This window comes from Cyprinus carpio, chromosome A18, assembly GCF_018340385.1.
Source record: "Cyprinus carpio isolate SPL01 chromosome A18, ASM1834038v1, whole genome shotgun sequence".
Classification (NCBI taxonomy): Eukaryota; Metazoa; Chordata; class Actinopteri; order Cypriniformes; family Cyprinidae; genus Cyprinus; species Cyprinus carpio.
This window is the reverse complement of record NC_056589.1, coordinates 8,818,444-8,838,996: the sequence shown is the minus strand read 5'-3', so window position 1 is coordinate 8,838,996 and position 20,553 is coordinate 8,818,444. Positions and strand designations below refer to the sequence as shown.

Sequence of the window (20,553 nt, the reverse complement as noted above, 5' to 3'; positions counted from 1 at the left end):
TTGCAGCAGTTTGATGAGGGTGCTGTTCTGAACAATACCTTTGTGCCCAAAGCGAAGAACTTACAGAAGACCTAGACCTGGCCTCACTGATACTATATTGTGTCTGAATGTCACTTATGCTCACCAAGGCTACTTTTATTTGATGACAAATTTTGTGAACAGTAATAGTGTGAAAAATGTGTGTCACATGATCCTTCAAAAATCATTCAATAGACCTTAGTCAGGTTAGATGCCATATTGAATTTTACATGTATAAAAGTGAGGCTGTGAAGGACAGAGTTTTACAGTGGCATGCAATGTTTAAAGGTCCTAGATCACATCAATATGGAGTTTTTTTCTACTGATAGTCTTTTGGAAACATATTTTGTCAGCAAAAAAAATTAGTATGTTGTTAAGTGACCATACAAAACATATTGTACTTTTATCTGTTACAGCCTCGTCTTCATTCCTGTTAAAAACTAATGTCTATATGCTCATTTGATTTGGTGTTCAAGAAACAGTTCTTATTATTAGCAATGTTGAAAATAGTTGTGCTGCTTAGCTATATTTATGGAAACCTTAAATCATTTTCTTCAGGATTCTAATGCTCTAATTCTAATCTAATGCACCCTTGCTGAATTAAAGTATTTTTTTTTAATTACTCATCCCAAACATTTTCTTGAGGAATCAGTACCACTTTTTATTGCTAGTTTAATGCATGCTCTGACGGTTGAGGTACAGGAACTTTCCTTATGTATTACCAACTATAAATCTACACGTCACTTGTGGTATTTCACTTCTTGCTAAACAGGTGGACTTAAAACTTTGATGGTTTAACACTTTTAAATGTAGCTACTTGTACAGGAATCATAAAGATTGCACAAAACAGGACAGTGCATTAAGCTTGTTGCCACAATTGTGAGCAGTGCCTAATGCACACAAACTATGTTACAGACAAAAAAATCACAACAGTCCAGTTTCAGTTTGCAATAACAATAGAAAACTGATGGGAATCAGAAAAGATGTATGAGAGCACTGTCAAAAGTGAAATGATGTATTGGTTTCTCTCTGTCGGCTGAATCTGTTTGCCTTCTGATTGTTTGCTTGCCTACAGCTGAACCTGTGCAACCACAATCCAGCAACTTGTAGAAACCTGTTGTTTCTCAAATCAGGTCATGTTGTTAAAAAAATCCAAATAAAATACAAATATTGGATTATATGTTGTGTCCTCACTGTCCATGTTTAATGATTAGATACATAGAAGCAGACTTAAATGATTCACATTTCAGGCAGTACTGTCTGTATGTACACTACTGTCATTCAGTTTAATCACTAGAATTGTTTTTTATACTTCATCCAACATCCAGAAGCATTTCAGAGTGTCGTGTAATTTCTTAGGTCACATTAGAGTGTTAGATTTCTTCAGTCTGCGCAAATGAACAGCTGCGACTCTAAACAAATAACTCACAACATTCTAAACGAAACTGGCAAAATAATTCATTATAACATGTTTTCTACGTGTACTCCTGTTTTGAAGATAGGCAGGCCTATTTTGAAAGTATTACCCCTATAAAATGTATCCATTTTCCCTTTTAAATAGATGCTTATAAATATACACTGTTTAAATTAAAAATTTAATAAATACATATTTTCTAAAAGATTGAGAACAAGAGACACTGTTGGACGTCATAGCGTTTGTGAATTTATAATACAGTGCAAGGGACGCGACGCTCGCTTGAAGTCTTTGATTGGTCGACTGCCTGAAAGACGCGACGCGCTAGTTTTGCAGCTTCTGTGGATGGAAGCGTCATCATCGCACGCGCGCAGGTCAGGTTTCACTGGATGAACTTCGGCTCCTCGCGCAGACAGGCCCACGGTAACGACAATGGCGAATGGAAAAATCACTCACCTTTCCCGTTTCCTCTAAATATCACCGCTGAAAACACGCTGCTCTGGGCGTGACGCTGGAAACATGCGTATTTATACCCTGTGAATAATATTAGTTTGTTGGTGGTGAAGCGCGCGCGTCACGGCAGCTTTAATAATAAAGGATTGAAGATGGCGGAGTTTTCTCCGGTGCTGCCTCCGCTGCGGGACGATGGAGGAGGCGGACGGTACGGACAGCCGCTGTTCCCGAGATCCCGGTGCGGTTCGGAGTCGGACAGTGAATTGTTTCAGAGTTTGGCCCGCACAAAGACGCGCTCGTACGGCAGCACCGCGAGCGTCACTGCGCCGTTAGGAGAGAGATACATAGAACACCGGGTAACGGACGGGGACACACTGCAGGGTATAGCGCTCAAATATGGTGTTACGGTAAGAATATAATCACACGCATACAAGAATCCACGCCCTAGTAATTTCTCCACATGCTCAACATTGTTGTACGTGCCTTTTGGGCATCATATAGGCGCGACGTGGAATGTGTCTCAAAAACTAGTAAGCTTCCTATCTAGACAACATTTTTTTTCTTTCAACATTATAAGCAGTATTTTTGGCCTTTGACGTTGTTTGAATTTTTTCAAAACCTAGTGAACTCCCTAATTATGCAACGTTGATGTGCATCATAATAGCGTAACGTTACATTTTTTGTTTGTTTGTTTTCATGTAGACTAGTGTTTCTCAAGGGAGCATCGGGGGGCGCTGGAAGAAATGTTTTTGAAAGGGTGGTGCTGAGGTGTTCTTGAAGGGCCTTTGGATAAGGCTAGATTACACCAAAGATATATGAATTGACACTTGCAAAAAAAAAAAAAAAAAAAAAAAAAAGGTCTGCCAGCAAAACCCCACGCCGCCTCTACACTGGATGCATCAAAACGCACTTTCTATATGCATTTGTCAACTTGTCGGTGACGCAAGCACTCCAAAAAAAGAAACCTCAATCCTTTCACAAAAGCGCTCGCTCTCAGGCCCCGTTTACGGGGGGCGTCAACGCCTCTCGTTTACTCTAAATGGAGTGACGTCAAGCTTTGCCGAAATGAATTGTGGGTCCAGCGCACCAGTTAGCCAATCAGATCGCCTTATGCAAATACCCTGGTGAAAACGCTAACCAATCGCTTTCATACAACACCAGAAAATTAATATGATTGGCTATTGTCACTATGTCAGTAGCGCCAGCACCATAGACTGTGTAAAAACATGGACGTAGTGTCCGTGACGTCACCCATAGACTCCTGAAGAGCGGATTTGAAGCTCAAAGGCCCTGTCCCAAATGGCGCACTTCATGTGGACTTTTGGTCTCGTGGACTTAAATTGCACGTGCTCGCCGAGTCTACGAGTCCGTAGGCCGTCCCATTCAGCATTTTAACACTCTGAAGTGTGCTCAGCAGCGCCCCCTTTGTACCCTTGAAGCGGTCTTCGGTGAAGCCCGCATGGATGCAGGCTCTGCACACTTTAACGAATCCTTGCGAAATGCCAATCAGACGACGGATGGGAGGAGATTTCGCTCGAGCAATTGATGACATGGCTGAGAAGAAAATATTTAAGTGTAGGTATCATTACGGTTTTTATGACCTAGGTGTACACTTTACCAGTTGTTACCTACAATTTAATCAAACATTATGGTCATCGACCAGTGGTTGATATCTCAAACATAATAATAGTGCGTTGAATAATACGATCGCATTATGATTCATTAAATAAATAGAACAGAATGACAGGGCTTTACTGAGTCATATGTAAACCTAGTATTTATATTTAAACCTGTAAATTCATCTGAAACTCACGCACATGTTTTTTATGTGTTAAAATTGTAAACTTAGTTCAAATGGAACATAGGCAGCATATTCCCTGAACCCGCAGCTCCTGTCAAAAAACAACCAGACCGTTATTTCCGGCGTGACGATCGAGTCTGTCCCAAAAATACCTCTCAATGCGCTCTCGTGGACTCCCGCCAAGGGCCCTATAGGTCTGCACTACATGACGTCACCAAAGTGTGGACTCTGAGGAAGTCCACAAGTCCGGAGTGTGCCATTTGAGACAGGGCCAAAGTGTGCAGAGCGGGCCATCGCCATCTTGGCAGTGCGTCACCACGTGACTCTCCCGGATAATTGAAAATGGGCAAAAAGGCGGGAGCTGGTTGCTGAAGCCACGCCCACCTAGCGCGACGGCATGGTCAGCAGTAGCAATCCACCTGTCACTCACATGGCCACGCCCTTAATTATGCAGAACTTTAAGTCTTAATATAATTTAAACGGATGAGTTATAAAAAAAATTCACCCCCCTCACAGTTGTCATGAAGGGCAAAATTAACTATATAGACAAAAATATTTTTTTGCACCAGGCTGTAAACATGTTTTTTTCTGCTGTAACATGGGGAGTCTATGGGACTGACTCCCTTTTTCCCCAGCACCAAGCTTCAGAAACGCCCTCTATCAAGCGTCGAAGCCGACGCCCCGTGTTAATGTACCATTACACTAGTGCGTTTTCATTATAAAACGGCGTTTTAGAATGAAAACGATCCTTGTCTACACTGGCGTTTCTGTTGCGTTTCAGAAACGATCTCAGTTTACACTACACAACCTAAAACGCATGTCACGTGAACATTCATGCAGGTACAGCCATATATAGGGGAAGTCGTGGCCTAATGGTTAGAGAGTCGGACTTGCAATCCAAGGGTTGTGAGTTCGAGTCTCGGGCCGGCAGGAATTGTAGGTGGGGGGAGTGAATGTACAGCACTCTCTCCACCCTCAATACCACGACTGAGGTGCCCTTGAGCAAGCCACTGAACCCCCAACTGCTCCCCGGGCGCCGCAGCATAAATGGCTGCCCACTGCTCCGGGTGTGTGTTCACGATGTGTGTGTGTTCACTGCGGTGTGTGTGCACTTTGGATGGGTTAAAAGCAGAGCACGAATTCCGAGTATGGGTCACCATACTTGGCTGTATGTCACGTCACTTTCACTTTCACTTTTCACTATATATAAATAGGTAGATTCCCTATTATTTAGATCGCGGACGCGTCTACGTGCTTGGAGCGATCGAATGGGGAATCTACCTGTACATCTATGGGTACATCAATGCGCGTGATGTTATTGTTTACACGGTCGTCAAGGATACGCAGAGCTAATATGGGCAGCCACGCCATCGTTTTCAAAAGTCTCCTGCTGCGTTCAAGTCCTCCTCGGACGTTCGTACTTATGAGTTGACTAGTCGTAATCACGACGTCAGGTGGGTTCAAGTCACTTTGTTGGTGTCACAGGTGTTGTCAGACCAGAATCACAGAATAATAGTAATACATTTTCTTTTAAAAAGCAGTTCGTGAAATGCAACATGCCATATGGCAAATCAAATGATTTTTCACCTATAGCTTAAAAAATGATAGGATTTTTTTTCCCCTGGATTTCATTAACTAGCTGCATAACAAGAACGTAACCAATTTAAGTTTATACAACAACTAAAATATTGATTTCAACACACATTTACCATCAACAACAGACGCTGCATCCATCCATTCCGCCATGTTTCTCGTTGACACGCCCCCAACTCGAAAACTCTGAGCTTAAAGAAAATTCCGAGTTTTCCACTCGTAATTACGACTTTGTGGTGGCGTTCATGTGCGTTTAACTCATAAATACGATGTATCCAACATGACTTGAACGCACCATCCGTTTTGGTCCGTTTACACTGAAACGCAACCCCGGAGTTTTCAAACTAAAATGGGGTCTGCAGCGTTTTCAAAAGTCTCCGTTTTCGAGGGTTGAAAACGCCGGAGAAGTGTAAACGATAGGCGTAACAGTAGCAAAAGTTATGCGTTTTAAAACGAAAACACACTAGTGTAAATGGGGCCTTAGTTACTGAACGACTGATTAAAATGGGATCTATATGCTTTGACGCAACGTGTCGTGCCGTAAAAACAGTAAAATCAATAAATCTACAATTTGATAGAACTGCTTTCTATTCGAATATATTTAAGATGTGTTTTCCTCTCATAAAGCTCCATTACTCCAGCTTTCAGTGTCACATGTTCCTTAAGAAATCATAGTGTTTGTTGCTCAAGAAACATTTCTTCTTATTATTATTATCATTATCATTATTCTTATCTGTTGCATAGGCTGTCTCAAAACCTAGTATTCTCCTTGTACAATATTTTAGGTCAAAAAGGCAGTGAACTGTTACCCGCTTTTTAAAGCATCATAAGTGTGAAGTTTGAGTATCATTGACTATATACAATGCCCAGAATTGCTGTAATATGGGCTGTGCAGCTCAAAACCAAGTAAGTTGTCTGTCTAGGCAGCATTTTTGGTATCGGAGGCACTTTAGGGCATCTTGAATACATACACAACAAGCTAATGTGATAAAAAAAAAAACTCATAAGATGCCCAAAAGTGCTGTAAATGAAAATCCAACATTTTGAGCAGTCTAGCCTACTTGTTATGATGCACCTATGATGTCCAGGTTGGGGCTTTGTACAAATATAAGATATGATTGCTTATGATGCCTATATGATGAACCTCAAGATAATTGTGATCAGTGAGTAATAACTCACTGATCTATAATACCAAACGTCCAGCCATTACTGAGTGTGTTGAGAGAGATTTGGAGATCAAATGGATATGTAAACTGCCTAACCGGGATTTGTAAATGGAATTGTCAGGAGTCATCTAAGGAAATCAAATATTTCATTATAAGCTGATCTCTAAACAAATATTTGCTCATGTAGTTTGATTAGTTACATTAGACACATACTGGTAATGTAGATCAAGCAATCACTAGATAAACAGGTTCATGTTTCTTGAAAATAAATGTTAATTTTTGATATTTTCACATGTTCATATTTTTTCCTTTATTTACACAGATGGAGCAAATTAAAAGAGTCAATAAACTGTTCAGCAATGACTGCATATTCCTGCGAAACACACTTAATATTCCTGTTAAGTCAGAAAAACGCTTTAACGGACTGTCTCTGGAGTCGCCTGACAGCGAGGGAAGCACGCCGCAGGAGTCACTGTGCGTGAGTCAGGACGTGGACGCTCCATCACCCCCACCAGAACCGGCCGGCCCGGAGCCCAACACCCGACCTGTGCAGGCAGAAGAGCTGTCAGCTAAAGACTACCTACATCGGCTGGACTTACAAATCAAACAGTCCAAACAAGCCGCCCGCAAACTGAAAGAGGATGGTGAGAGGTAAATGAACCTTTGACCTGCATGATCCTCTCTCTTATTTTAACAATTCTACTGACCCTTTTTAATAACGATGAACAGAAGCTCTGTTCCAAACCTTAGAAAACTGCAAAAAATGTAAGTAAAGACATTTATAATGTTCCTCATTCATTGGTTTACAGAAAAATATTAAGCAACACAACTTTTTCCAACATTCATAATAATAAGAAATGTTTCTTGATAAGCCAAATAAGCTCAGGTCATCAGATCATGTGACACCAAAGACTGGAGTAATAGCTACTGAAAATTCAGCTTTGCTATCACAAGAGTTAATTATATTTTAAATTATATTCAAATAGAAAACAGTAAAAACATTTTATTTATTTTTTTAACTGATTTTGATCAACATTTAAATGGTAGTGTACCCCCAATGAAAATTTCCCATCTAAAGATTTCAGTAGTTTGATGTTAGCATGTAGCACATTCTAATAATTAATTCTAATATTCCAATAATCATTCTAATATAATGCAAAAATATTGGATAAAAAAGTCTTGAAATTATGTAATTAAATATTTAAAATTTAAAAAATCAAATGTTCAGATTTTGATTAAACAGACCATTTTTTTTTTTTGACCAATAACAATAGCAGGCATTGTACATATTCGTCCAATTGTGGCGCATGAGAAGCTGGGATCTACAGAGAATAATCAAAACGATGCAAATACGCGCAGGGATGGGCAGTATTTCAAATACATGTATTTGAAATACAAAATACTATTGTATTTAAATACCTTTAAAAAAATATCAAATGTATTTTGCATTTAAACATTTAATCAAAATTTTCAAAATACATAAGGTATCAACCTCCTTATTAGACTGCTGATTTCCTGCAGGGATGGGCAGTATTTCAAAAACATGTATTTGAAATACTATTTTGTATTTTAATACCTTTGTAAAAAGACAGATGTATTTTGTATTTAAATACATTTAATCTTAGTATTATTGTATACTTGATACAGGAAATCAGCAGTCTAATGAAGAGGTTGATTGGCAAAAACTACAAAAATAATAATGAAACTACAAAGATACCAAGATTAAATGCATTTAAATAAAAAATACAAAATAGTATTTTGTAAATCAAATACATGTATTTGAAATACTGCCCATGGTGTGTTCGACTTGAAGCAGCTCTGTGTGGACCGATCGGTGTATGACATCAAAATACCACGAGAGTGATTTGAAAGTATAAGGAGCCATCTGCTCATGGTACTTTGATGTCAATCAATGTTCGGTCTGCGCAGCGCAAATAAAGCCAAAACCTGGATATTTTAGGCAATTTAGAAATCTTGGCCAGGACGTGTCCGGGAAAAAGAGCAGTATGGTCACCCTACTTTACATGTTGAAAAAATTACATTTCTAGCATTCCTCCCAACTGTGTTGGACATCTTAGATGATTTTGTTTTTCTTACGTTGTCGCAATACATTGTGGGATCTGTAAGGGTTACATGAAGTGCTGTAGAAGAAATTGCCAAAACAGGCTTAGAATTGTAATGTGTGCTTTTTAGAAGCAGCACATCTTTTTTAAAATGATACTGAGGACCATTTTGGTCAGCAGTACACCTGTGAAAATGCCCACGAGGTAGGAAGCTCACTGGAGCAGAGGATGATTGAAAATGAAGTTTGCTGGCCTTCTGTGTAAAGGGGCGGTCACACTAGAGTTTGAACGTGCAAATTTTCTTCGGACACCGCTGCGAATATGGGCGGGAGCAGGTTAACGGTCTCCCCTCAGTTATCACAACATGGATTAATGTGCTTGTACTGTGCCTTTTGCGATGGCGTCGAAAGCGTTTTATGTTTTACTCTCTGTCTGTCTCTCTCTATATGTAAATACATACACACTAAGCAATAAAAAAAATATAAAATGTGTCCTCATTCAAATGCGAAATGCGAAATTTTTCACATGAGCTTGCGTTTCCGGTCTGAAGCATTCGCATGCGTATGAATGGAAGTCAATGGAACGAAAAGTGCAGTGTGACTGCCCCTTTAGGCTGCAGGATTAATAATAATAATAAAAAAAAGATCTCGATTCATACATAAATGCGATCTCATTTCTAAATGACGGCGATTCACTTGCATGTATTTCCCTGCATTCAGTTCAGTGCATTAAATCAGTGCAGCAGATCTCTATGAAGTGAAATAGTGCTGGGCGGTATACCGGTTTACACCGAAAACCGGTGTATATTTTCGTTACGATTTTAATTTTTAATATACCGCCATACCGATGTATTTAATTACTCAACGTTCAGAACGTTATGCTGCGCCGCGGCCGTGGGACACTGTTTCAGACGGACCCTTTACAATGTTCCACTTCTAAGCAGCGACAGCGGTAAACACAGTAGTGCTCTGGTGTTACATTATAACACCCGTTTCACACATACTCCGTGTGCAGTGCGTATGCAGTGCGCATTTTTTTTTTACGCACCCATGTTAACGGATTCCATCGTTCATACTGCACGAGGTTGTGGTCCGTCAGTGCGTTCCAGGAGCGGTGTGTCTGCAGCAGTGCAGCGAACGTTTATGTACCGAGTCTATTTTTGCTGTACTGCACGCGCTGCATTAAAGTGAAAGCGCATTGTTCGCGGGAAAAATGAACATGGATTGACAAGGAAATGCAGTCATTTCACAATAAATGTATACTAATTAAAGCTGTTTCACACGCAACACATGGGTTTTTGGCTAGGTTTAAAACAAGAAAAAGTGCACTTTTAGATAAACAAGGAAAACAATATATATATTCACTTTTATGGAGGCAGAAAAACAAAGTTGATTAAGACCCGTGGGATTGCTTGTGATAAAGATTTAAATGCAAAAGGCACGAGACTGTTTCTGTCTGTGGTGTTTTAATTCTAAATATTTTAAAAAGAAAAGTAGGCTAATTATTGTTTAAATGTTTTGCCGCTTGCTTGAGCAGCTTATTATACAAACCTAGAAGTAAAATGCATGAATAATGCGTTGTTTATATTTATTGAGTTTAAACTAATGTCTATAACTATGAAAGATTGTTACTGTTCTGTGATAAAAGACTCACAATGCTGAAAAAAAAATATATGTGTGTTTTTTTTACATGATATGAAATCAAAACAATGAACAAATGTTGTAAACAGCCGCGGATCAGTAGCGGACTGCAAACGCGTCCTGTGTGAAAGCACAATGAGTCCGTGCTGCGGACTGCATATGCACTGCAGACGGAGTATGTGTGAAACAGGCGTTACAGGGAAGATGGATGCTGCAGAACTAGTAGAACATGACACAGAAGAACTTGTGCCAAAAAGAGGAGCCTAGTCTGTTGTTTGGAGGGTTTTTGGTTTCCAAAAATCCGACGTCGACCAAACAACCATTTTATGCAAGTGCTGTCAGGCTAAAAGCACGTCTTGGAATATCAACCAGCAGAAAATGCATTGTACACCTGATTATGCATGAGAGAAAAAGTCAACATCTGTGGTATTAACAGTAACAGTCAAAATATACAAAAAAAACCACATATAAAAAACTTAAAAAATCAGCACATCAATAAACAGTGTCAGTCAACAGATGCCTTGAATATCACTTGTTTAAAACTTAAATTATCAGGATCTGTATCTGCTGATCATAACGATTTTTTTTTATTATTATTTTTATTTATTATTGTTAGCATTCTGTTATTTATGGTCAACAACTTACATCTTTTAATTTGTTCACTCAAAGACTTATAAAATTAATAAAAAATAAATACCAACAACAACATATTTTAATACCATTATTTATTTATTTAATTTATTTTATTTATTTGAGTGCAATAAATGTTTTGGTTGAAAAAATGAGAATCGTGTGAGAGAATCATGATCTCAATTCCCATGGGGAAAATCGGGATTCACATTTTAGCAAGAATCTTGGAGCCCTACTGCTGTGGTAAGAAATAAATCTGTCTATCAGATCCATTAATCTGAAATACTGCAATTTTAAATTAAGCTGAATCAGTCAGCCAGATTTGTTTGCATGCACATCTAGTGGATAAGCCAGCAGTGTTTAGAGAGGCCTTGTTGTCCTCTCTCTAGTTTGAGGGCAATGAAAGTTGTTTGTCTCATATTCTTAGACAAACATATACTTAACATGTTTCTTAGAGTGAAACCAGTCAGGGCTGCGTTTCCCAAAAGCATCGTAATCTTAAGTTGATCGTAGCTCCATTTTTTTCATTCGGTGTACTTAAGCTTACAGTCAGTTCTGTGTCAGAGCTGAAAAATACATGTCATTAACATGTCTACAGTCAAGCTCACCCACACGCTTATTTGCTCAAGAATTGTCGCATTTTGGCACGTCTCCACTGATGGCGGTAAATTACAGGTTGTCTTAAACTCTGTTCTTTGTGTGAAGATCAAGAAACAAGAAGGCTCAAAGTGTTTAACTTCATGCAAAAATGAAGACAGATTCTCATCGTTTACTTAACTTCATGTAGTTCCATGTCTGTTAAGCCTGGGATACACCAAGCCGATGGTTGGCCGTTTGCCATCGTCGGGCCGATGGCAAGCGACGGTCGGGCTAGTTTGTTTGGTGTGTTTCACTCGTTGACTCTCATCGGGCTCACATCATCTGCGTCAGGGCCGCGGGCGAGAGTGAGAGCTCTGATTGGATGTTCAGTTCAGCAAACGAGTCAGTGCCGAGAATTAAAGCAAAAGTGATGAAAACAAACATTTGAATGAAGGCGGTACAGACAGAAGGCTGTTTAAATGTTACATGATCTTTCCCAATCATTCTAATACGCGAATGTTTTCATAACATCACGAGCAGCTTAAAATGATTAAAGTTATCAACGTTACTGATATTCAAAATGGTAAGCAAGCCCTGCTTTGTTTACATTTCGAATATCTGCGTTTATCTCGTATATCTTTGTTTCAGTTTCTCCTTTTGAATGATGAATATATACTACTAATAGCTGCTGATATGAACAGCTCGTTCCTCTCACGCATGTGCAGAACACGCGTGTTAGTTTGCTGTCGGCTGTAGTCTGTTCGGTGTGTTCCAGCGCAGCTTTTTGGTCTGACACTGCTGACGCGAGGCGACAACACCGTCAGCTTTCGTCGCCGCTAGTTCTTTGAAGTCGGCTCGGTGTGTCCCGGCCTTTATGTCTGTATTCTTCTGTAGAATTTTTTTTTGATGTGGCTATACATCTTGGTGAGCCTGTCAAGCTCCAAAAAGGACATAAAAGCACCATACAAGTAGTCCATGTGAGTCATGAACTATATTCCAAATCTTTTGAACAATAGCTTTTGAAAAGGACAGAATAAAAGTTCAGTATTTGAACCATTGTTTAATTTCAGTGTTTAATTCTTCTAGAGGTTCCTCAGGTGTTCTGGGCAGTTGAGTTAGTGTTCAGTGCTTCTCAATCTGTCATGAGACACACAGGCACCAATTGTGTTTGCTGCCTTTGCTGTTATGATTTAAATGATGACAATTATTTTGATTATTGGGTGAACCATTACTGGAATTCATTTCCTGTAATATGTTCCTCATTCGTTTGATAATTGAAAAGCGATTGATGGAAATGTTCTCTCAGTCTGTGTAAGATATATGAGCACAATGGCAGAAATCTGCATAATTAATCATGAAGCTCTGGAAAGGAACTAACAAACCCTCAGTACTGTACATATGCCCTCAACCATGTTTCCCCTACATGCTCACACTGAAATGCCAGCGTCCTTTACACGCACAGAGCAAACAGAAGTGATATTTTCATCATATCAATGCTGTGACTGAGTCATGGAAATGATCGATGGCCAACCCTGATCAGCAGTTGTTGTTTTCTCCACATACACTCCCAGGAATTGTCAATCCAAAATCTTCGATTTGGAAACATTTATTGACTGGAGAACATGCTAGTTTCAATTTAAACAAATTTCCTGTTTGGGTATTACAGGAAGTCAAACAGGGCTAGACCAAACAATTTCAGTTCCCATTCACTTCCATTGCATGTTCAATAGTAACCAGTACTATTTGGCTTGATGATTCCAGAATTTTAATTTTTGAGTGGACAATCCCTTTAACCTTTAACCAAATATTGATCAAGAAAGACATTTAAAATATTGCATTCAGAGCTTCTTGAACTTCACTAGTTACATTGTAAATGGAAAGTCAAGTCAATTGCGTTGCCTTGTAGCATGCGGTTCCCCTTCTGGAACACTAGCTGCGCCAATGCACTTTGGGAATGCCTTCTGCGTGACCGCGCTCTGAATCATATGTGTAATCAATCCAATGGAATGGCAAGACGTCATGCGACCAGGAAGCTTAAACTATGTCTAAAGCTCACGCTAAGACCAAGCACTCTATGGGGAAGCTGGTGTTGTTTGTCCAAAATTATAAGCTGCACTATGTCTAAAGCTCACGCTAAGACCAAGCACTCTATGGGCAAGAGCAAGCCGAGTTATAGGCTATAGGGGATACACCCGCCAGATCCGGTGCCCGATCTCTGGGTTACTTCCCCCCGGGGTGAGGGCTTGACGCTCCGCCTGTCTTCCTCCGAGAAAAAATGATTGGCCCACCAAGTAGCAGGCCGAGCTGCAGCGGAAAAAAAAATAGCTTTCTGCGGTCGAGGCCACCACTGGCCAGCCTGCCATTTTTTCCCGACCTTCACACAGGGCAGGGACCCAGCTCGAGTTCCTGAAGGGGAATGTTTCAGGTTACGCATGTAACCATGGTTCCCTAAAGAGAACAAGGTGGTGCGTCTCGGTGCCATACTTCCGGCATCCCTGAGACATTTTCCAAGAAGTGTACTCTTCTGCATTCTGCACCATTTGGCAAATCATAGTAAATCATACAAGTGTTCCATGCATACAAAAACTGAACTTTTGCACACAGTGAACAGTGTACATACTGCACACTCAAGTGAGGTCTGGGTCACAACCCATGACCATAAAGTGGGCAGAATGAATTTAGGTACAAATCCAATTAGAGCTGCATGATTAATGTTAAAATGAAAGAGTAATGGTGTGATTATGAAATCAGAGAGGCTGCTATTGAATGTCAAAAATGTGTGCACGCAGAGTGAATTGCTTATTATTACTTCTTTACAACACAGGCATTTGGGAACAATGTGTGCCACTCATTTTACTGGATTTGTAATGAGTCATTTATGAATCTATTGCTAACAAAGGGGCTTGAAGGTCTCCATGTGATTTTCAGACAAAATAAAAGGGCAATGGTTTAATGTTTCAAAATGAAAGAAATATTACAGAATTAAGATGCAGTTTAATAAATTAAGATGTAAATATATGTATTGTAATTTTACAGCTGTGAAAAAATAAGATAAAATTATTATTTTATTAAATACTCTTATTTTACAGTACAGTAAGTTATATTACAATAGTAATATTTCTTGATCTAAAATGTAATAATGAAAATTATTATTATATCAGGTTGCTCAAAAATAGTGGGAATGTGACCTATGAGGTTTGAGTTGAACACCCACATTTTTCCAGGTTTTCCCATGTATTTCAGTCCTAGCTTATACGAAAACTTTTTTTTATAGCAGATGCACTGAACTACAAAATCGCCTCGATATTTCTACAATGTTTAATTCCAAATAGAGGTTTTCAGGTAATCTGCAAAACAATTCCTGCATTTTATTTCCCAAATCACAATGTTTATTGCAGTGCAGATATTAACAAAATTAAGCTATTTCTAATGTTCTGTTTTTAAATCTTATCTCTCATTAGATTAAAAAAAAAGAATACCTATCAATTAGTTATTTTTTTTATTTTAGATTTTGATATTTGCTATAGACTTTATACAGGAGTAGTGTAAGTTTATATCTAAAATGATAGACAAGAAAAACATTTATAGTAATATTTAACATTCACTTTCAGTTCTTTGAAGCCTCATATTAAAGTGACACATTTGCTGTATATTCAACAGTTTTTTAAAATATTGTTCGCGTGTGTTTAATTACAGAGAGGAAGATGACCCAGCAAACTCAACATCATCATATCAGGAGATCTGATGGACTCTTCATCTGTTTACCAGCAGCGCTGACAATGTTTGTTTGTTTGTTTTTTTACTCTACCGTTACCCAAACTGTAACACCGGACCATATGCCATACTCTTTGTGCTGAAGGTCCATCATTGCCTTCTTCAGCAGTATTATAGTGATTTTATTTCTGATTTTTATCATCAATGCTCCATTTCACATAACCGTAAAGAAGCTACAGCTGAGTTTGTCTTCTTTAGGAAGAGCAATAGCAGTCCACAAACTTATGATAACCACTGCTCATATGAAACACTGTATCTGCAGTCTGTCCAGTAACGTAACTTATCAGATAAAACATCACAGATTCTGTGTGGCTGCCTGCTGATTTTAATTTAACATTTTTGTTTGTTTTGTTTGCTTATAAAAGCTTTATGTGTGGGGTTGAAAGGGATAAATAATGCTGTTTTGGTGTGAATGTTGTGTTTTTGTGTGTTGGGGTTTAATAAAAATATTTTACTGTGCAGTTTGATTTGGATTATGCAGAATAAATGCTTCTGTGAACTGAGAGTTTCTTGTTTCCTGGATTATAGATCTGCAACAAAGTTTTGGGTTATTATAAGATGGATCTCACCATAGAAGCTTTAACTTACTCTTGAGGCAGTAGAGATAATAAACTCTTGGCAAAAAAAAGTTAGTTACAACTTTGCATTTTAGCTGTATTGCTAAATATTTAGTTCTGTGTATAGACATTACATTACATTTACATTTATGCATTTAGCAGACACTTTTATCCAAAAGCAGTGTATTGAGTGCACAGTGCATTCAGGCTAACATTTTTTTTTTTTTTAACCTAACAAGACTGTTGACAGGATATACAGACATCTGTTTACATTCACCTGACAATAATTCTGTTTAATGAGTGATGCTATACACTGACAAGACTTAACGTTTTCTATACCTCAAGTGATTTTCACAAAATTTGCATTATTATATACACATCAGATTGCAGGGACAAGGCACAATATGTCAAACTGCATGTTGAATATAAAATATATATAAAATGGAGCAAACGCTCTTGTGAATGATTGTTAATTGATTATCAGAGCCTGATTGCTTTTAGCTTCTAATGTAGTGGCCTGAGAGATCATAAATGTGACGATTGATATGCAATCATTAGCCATAAATGAAACTACTAACCTGAAAAGACCTGTAACATATTTGTGTATTCACATAATGAAATCAGTTTTGAGAGACAAATTTAACCACAAAATTTCTTTCTTTCTTTCTTTCTTTCTTTCTTTCTTTCTTTCTTTCTTTCTTTCTTTTTCTTTCTTTTAGCATTAAATTTGTATATAGGATCAAAACCTTTAAAAAAAATGACAACCACAGAAGTAAAGTAATTAAAGAAAGGCAATGTTTAATAGATTTTTGGAAAATCACGATATTTACATTTAAAAATACTTGATTTTTGAGAATCTATAGCATGTGGAATATACAGAGTCAAATAGTGGAGAAACAAAACCAAGAAACCCAAAATTAAGATAGAGAAGGGAGATATAAAGATTATAGACTGCCCCCTATAGACTGGGAGACAAAACAACAACAGAGGAGGAAAGCAATTCACTGACAGTTGAACTGATTTTTTTTTTCTTTTCTTTTTTTTTTTTTTTTTTTTGGTTGGTTGAGAAAGAATAATACAGGTTCATCTGCTTCATCAAATAAGAGGACAAAATGATATACACCATACATGAATGATTGTTAAGTACAGATATATGCATATGATGCTGTAAAAGTCTATTGCAAAAGTAAGACAGGTGCAAAAGCTTCTATTTTCTCTGATTTTCAAGTCATACCAAAAAATCCACTGAATTTCATTCTTCTAGGTAGCCAGTGGTGTTATTCTGTCCTAATGCGTAAGAACACTTACAACTCAAATGTGATTTGTGGCTTATCTAGAACTAGATTGTGTTCTATTGCTAAAGAGAGGATATTGCCTTTTGGAGGGAATTATTCTGCAGAAATACTGTCTGAGTTGCAGACTAAATCTTATTTATGAAGAGCTAAAGCATTAGGATCTGTGTTAGTATGCCCGGTCCAAGTATTTAGTAGACAGTCTAACTGTTACATGTGAAGCTGGACTTGTGGTTCCTACAGGCTTCCGTAGATTCTCTTGATGACGTCACCGTCCTCCTTCTCAAGGATGCCTTTGTCGACATATGCGTCCACCTGCTGGTCCATGAAGTCCCTCAGCTTGGAGAGGTCATAATCTTAACAAACCAAGAGAAGATACAGGAACTGATCAGTACAGAAATTGAATAGTAATTTCTGAATTTAAATAGTTCTTACACCAGTTTTTTTTTCCTTCTAGTGATGTTACATGAAATAAAAATAAAGTAATATTAAATAAAAAGTAGCAATATGTTTTATAATAAAGTAATTAATTAATATTTGTTTTTTTTACAGTTAAGTATAAGATTTAGTTAAAACTACCAAGATAAATAAATAAATAAAAAACCTTATTTAACAGAGAGAAATTATATATAATTTTTTTTTTTAGTTGTTTTAAATAACTAAAACTATTCAATAAAAATAAAAATAAAATGTTTATTTGATAAATCTATAAAGGAAATTATTAACTATTTATTTAAAACTACAATATCTACAATAAATACATAAATAATTGTGCTACAGTATTTCTCCCTTAAAATTAATGGTTTGAGCTTTCAAACATCATTTTTAACATCAACTTTTTCTGGATCTCTTTTTTATATGTTAATGTTTAATTGTATATTTGCCTTATCAAGCTCAATAATTAAACTCTGCAGGACTCTTGTCTTGGAAAAATATTGTGGTGATAAATTTTTTATAGAAAAATATTGTTCTTTGTTTAAACTGCAAAAATATTAACAGAATAATGAGTTGTGGTGCAATAATATTTTTAGTTCAGTGTGTTGTTTAAAACAATGTGTTTCATGCTAAATGGAAGGCTATAACCTAGAATCATTTAAACAAATGCTTGAAATGCGGGAGGCAAGCCACATGATGACCTGATTGTGTTTTCTTCCTAGAAATGATGCTCTTATTATAAGTGGATGTCAAAGATCATCCATAAATGCCTGTTAGTGTATGTACTAGTGTAAGCTTGCATGAGAGTGGGTGTGTGTGAGAAACAGCTGAAAGCCACAAAACTCACAAAGCAGTAAATATGTATAAATGCACTTCCAAATTCACAAGTTTTTGCACAGCATGTGTGTGTGTGAAAGTGTTTTGAGTACATTTTGTGGGTTGAAACAAAAATGCTGGCTATCAGTAAAGCGTGTGTTGGTGCATGTTTTTTTTGTGCGTGGGCTCTGGCAAAATTTATAGACCAGTGGATTCTTCCTGACCATTGACCATTACAACAGAATAAGACTGGACAGTCCCCACAGACACAGACGAAGACCTCACATGCTTCCTGACTCATTGAGTCCTACTATGTTTGTATTAAACACCAAAACAAACACAAACAAACACACACATAAAACACTCACACACACACACACACACACACACACACACACACACACACACACACACACACACACACACACACACACACACACACACACGTCTTGATGTGTATGATATGAGATTTTACAACTATACTATACTACTATAAATGAATCATTATAATTTATTATCACTCTATAGTTTGAGTTTATCAGTTCAATGAACTGAAAAAAAGGCTCTGACCCAAATTTTTCTTTGTGAGCAAAACAATCTTCCCGTTTTTTTTTTTTTCCCCACGTCTATCTTAAAATCATTTTCCAGATCCCCATGCAATGCATGCCACTGTTAATTAATTTTCTCCTAAAATCAATGGACAAAGATAGGCATAAACATTAGCAAAGCCTTTCAGACTGTCTGTAGATGTTTGTGAAAGAGAGAGGGAAGTGAGTGTGTGTGCACCTGAGGAATAACTGTGTATATGTGTTTGTGTAAATGTTGTCTGTTTAATTTGCCTATTTTACAGCTTTCATAAAAGAATGTGCTATTTCATAAAGAACATGCCTATTTTCACCCAGAATACAGCAGCACCATAAATACAGAACTAACTTCACTTTTTAAAAAAAATAATATATATATATATATATATATATATATATATATATATATATATTACAGAACTAACATATATATATATATTTAAATACAGAACTAACTTCACTTTTTAAAAAAAATACAGAACTAACTTCACAAAAAAAAGATTATGCATTGAGACATAATCTAAACATATTAACTAAACATATATTTTCCCTCTATAAATTCTTATTACCATAATGCAAAAATGTCAGTTTCCATTGCTGTAATGAAATAAAATAAAATAACTAAATAACTAACTAAATAAATAAATAAATGTGTTACCACATCATGGAATAGTTTATTTTGCTTCATTTATTCTGATCAAAACAAACAAACAAACAAATAAAAATAATAATAAAAAACCCCGTTACAGTAATGAAAATTGCCCTAAAATAAGCTTAATTTGCTTTATGCAGAATATTTTCTTCGTTCTTTTGTGATGAATATGACCTGAACATGATTCACCCGTCTAGATGATAACAGGCTGCCTCTAATGAGTCTGTTTTGAATTTGAACAATAAAACAAGAGTTCTCATCTCAAAACACACTCTCATCTTCTGAGCTGAGCAGATGATGCCTGAAGAACACACACAGTGTTTCAGTCTCATGCTGGCAGGTATGAAGAGAGGAATACACAGATCTTTTGTTAGAAACGCAGCAGACTTGCACTGCTGTAATACAGCCAAGCTCATCAAACCGACGCTTATTCATGAGCGAGCTCACCCACGCTTACTTTAATTGCAAATCAAGAGAAAGAAAGAGTCTTAAATTTGACTGTTTTTCTCCATATTTTTATGAAATTGTGTATAACCTTGGGTTAGGGAGAAAGCCTTTGACAACTTAAAGAGAGGGAGAAAAGGCTGTTTATCAAAGATTACCAGTGTGTTTACTAACAGTATAGGATGATATACTTGTGTCATTTGTTATTTACAAAATCTAGCAACAATTTTGTCAATTAATTTGGAGCATATATTCTGTAAAATGGGTGTTCATTTATGTTGGCAACGTGTAGATCTACATATAATTTTGCATCTTTAAATTGTGTCATGCATATAGGATGCTGGCCTATATTACACTAATGCAACCACTAATAACCATGTAGAAATTGCTGCGCAAATGCAGTTTAATTGAAACAATGTTACAAACAAAACCACCTAAAATAAGAGGGCAGAGCACATATCCTGCTGGCTTCATCCTGATAAGAGCACACAATCCATTCCATTTCATCAGCAGTAAAATAACAGTCATAACTGATGATGAACATTTACCTTCTTTGTTGCTGTCCTTGTTGTGTTTTTTCAGCCATTCAATGTTCTTCCTGATTGCCTCCAGATAACTCTCAGACTTTCCAGGATGACCTGT

At 37.3% G+C, this 20,553-nt stretch overlaps 2 protein-coding genes across 2 annotated transcripts in view; one reads left to right on the top strand and one right to left on the bottom strand.

The window, feature by feature from the left end:
* Positions 1 to 1,737: 1,737 nt before the first annotated feature.
* LOC109110296 (lysM and putative peptidoglycan-binding domain-containing protein 2-like) lies at positions 1,738 to 16,750 on the top strand. Its single transcript, XM_019123353.2, has 3 exons — positions 1,738 to 2,292; positions 6,768 to 7,096; positions 15,054 to 16,750. Exons 1-3 carry the CDS (start codon positions 2,038 to 2,040, stop codon positions 15,100 to 15,102), a joined length of 633 nt encoding a protein of 210 aa, XP_018978898.1. The 5' UTR covers positions 1,738 to 2,037; the 3' UTR covers positions 15,103 to 16,750.
* The window catches only part of LOC109110297 (secretogranin-3), a 17,170-nt gene continuing 13,078 nt past the window's right edge, over positions 16,462 to 20,553 (bottom strand). The window contains exons 12-13 of the mRNA XM_042774965.1: positions 20,460 to 20,549; positions 16,462 to 17,336 (exon numbers count right to left, since the gene is read on the bottom strand). Coding sequence (XP_042630899.1) covers positions 17,218 to 17,336; positions 20,460 to 20,549 — 209 coding nt within the window. The 3' untranslated portion in view covers positions 16,462 to 17,217. The remainder of the gene's footprint in view (positions 17,337 to 20,459; positions 20,550 to 20,553) is intronic.

Bases quoted from the DNA above. Each gene is read 5' to 3' on its own strand.
- LOC109110296 (XM_019123353.2), top strand. From the start codon at position 2,038: ATGGCGGAGTTTTCTCCGGTGCTGCCTCCGCTGCGGGACGATGGAGGA. The intron at 2,293-6,767 runs GTAAGAATATAA...TTATTTACACAG, and splicing joins CGCTCAAATATGGTGTTACG to ATGGAGCAAATTAAAAGAGT. The intron at 7,097-15,053 runs GTAAATGAACCT...GTTTAATTACAG, and splicing joins CTGAAAGAGGATGGTGAGAG to AGAGGAAGATGACCCAGCAA.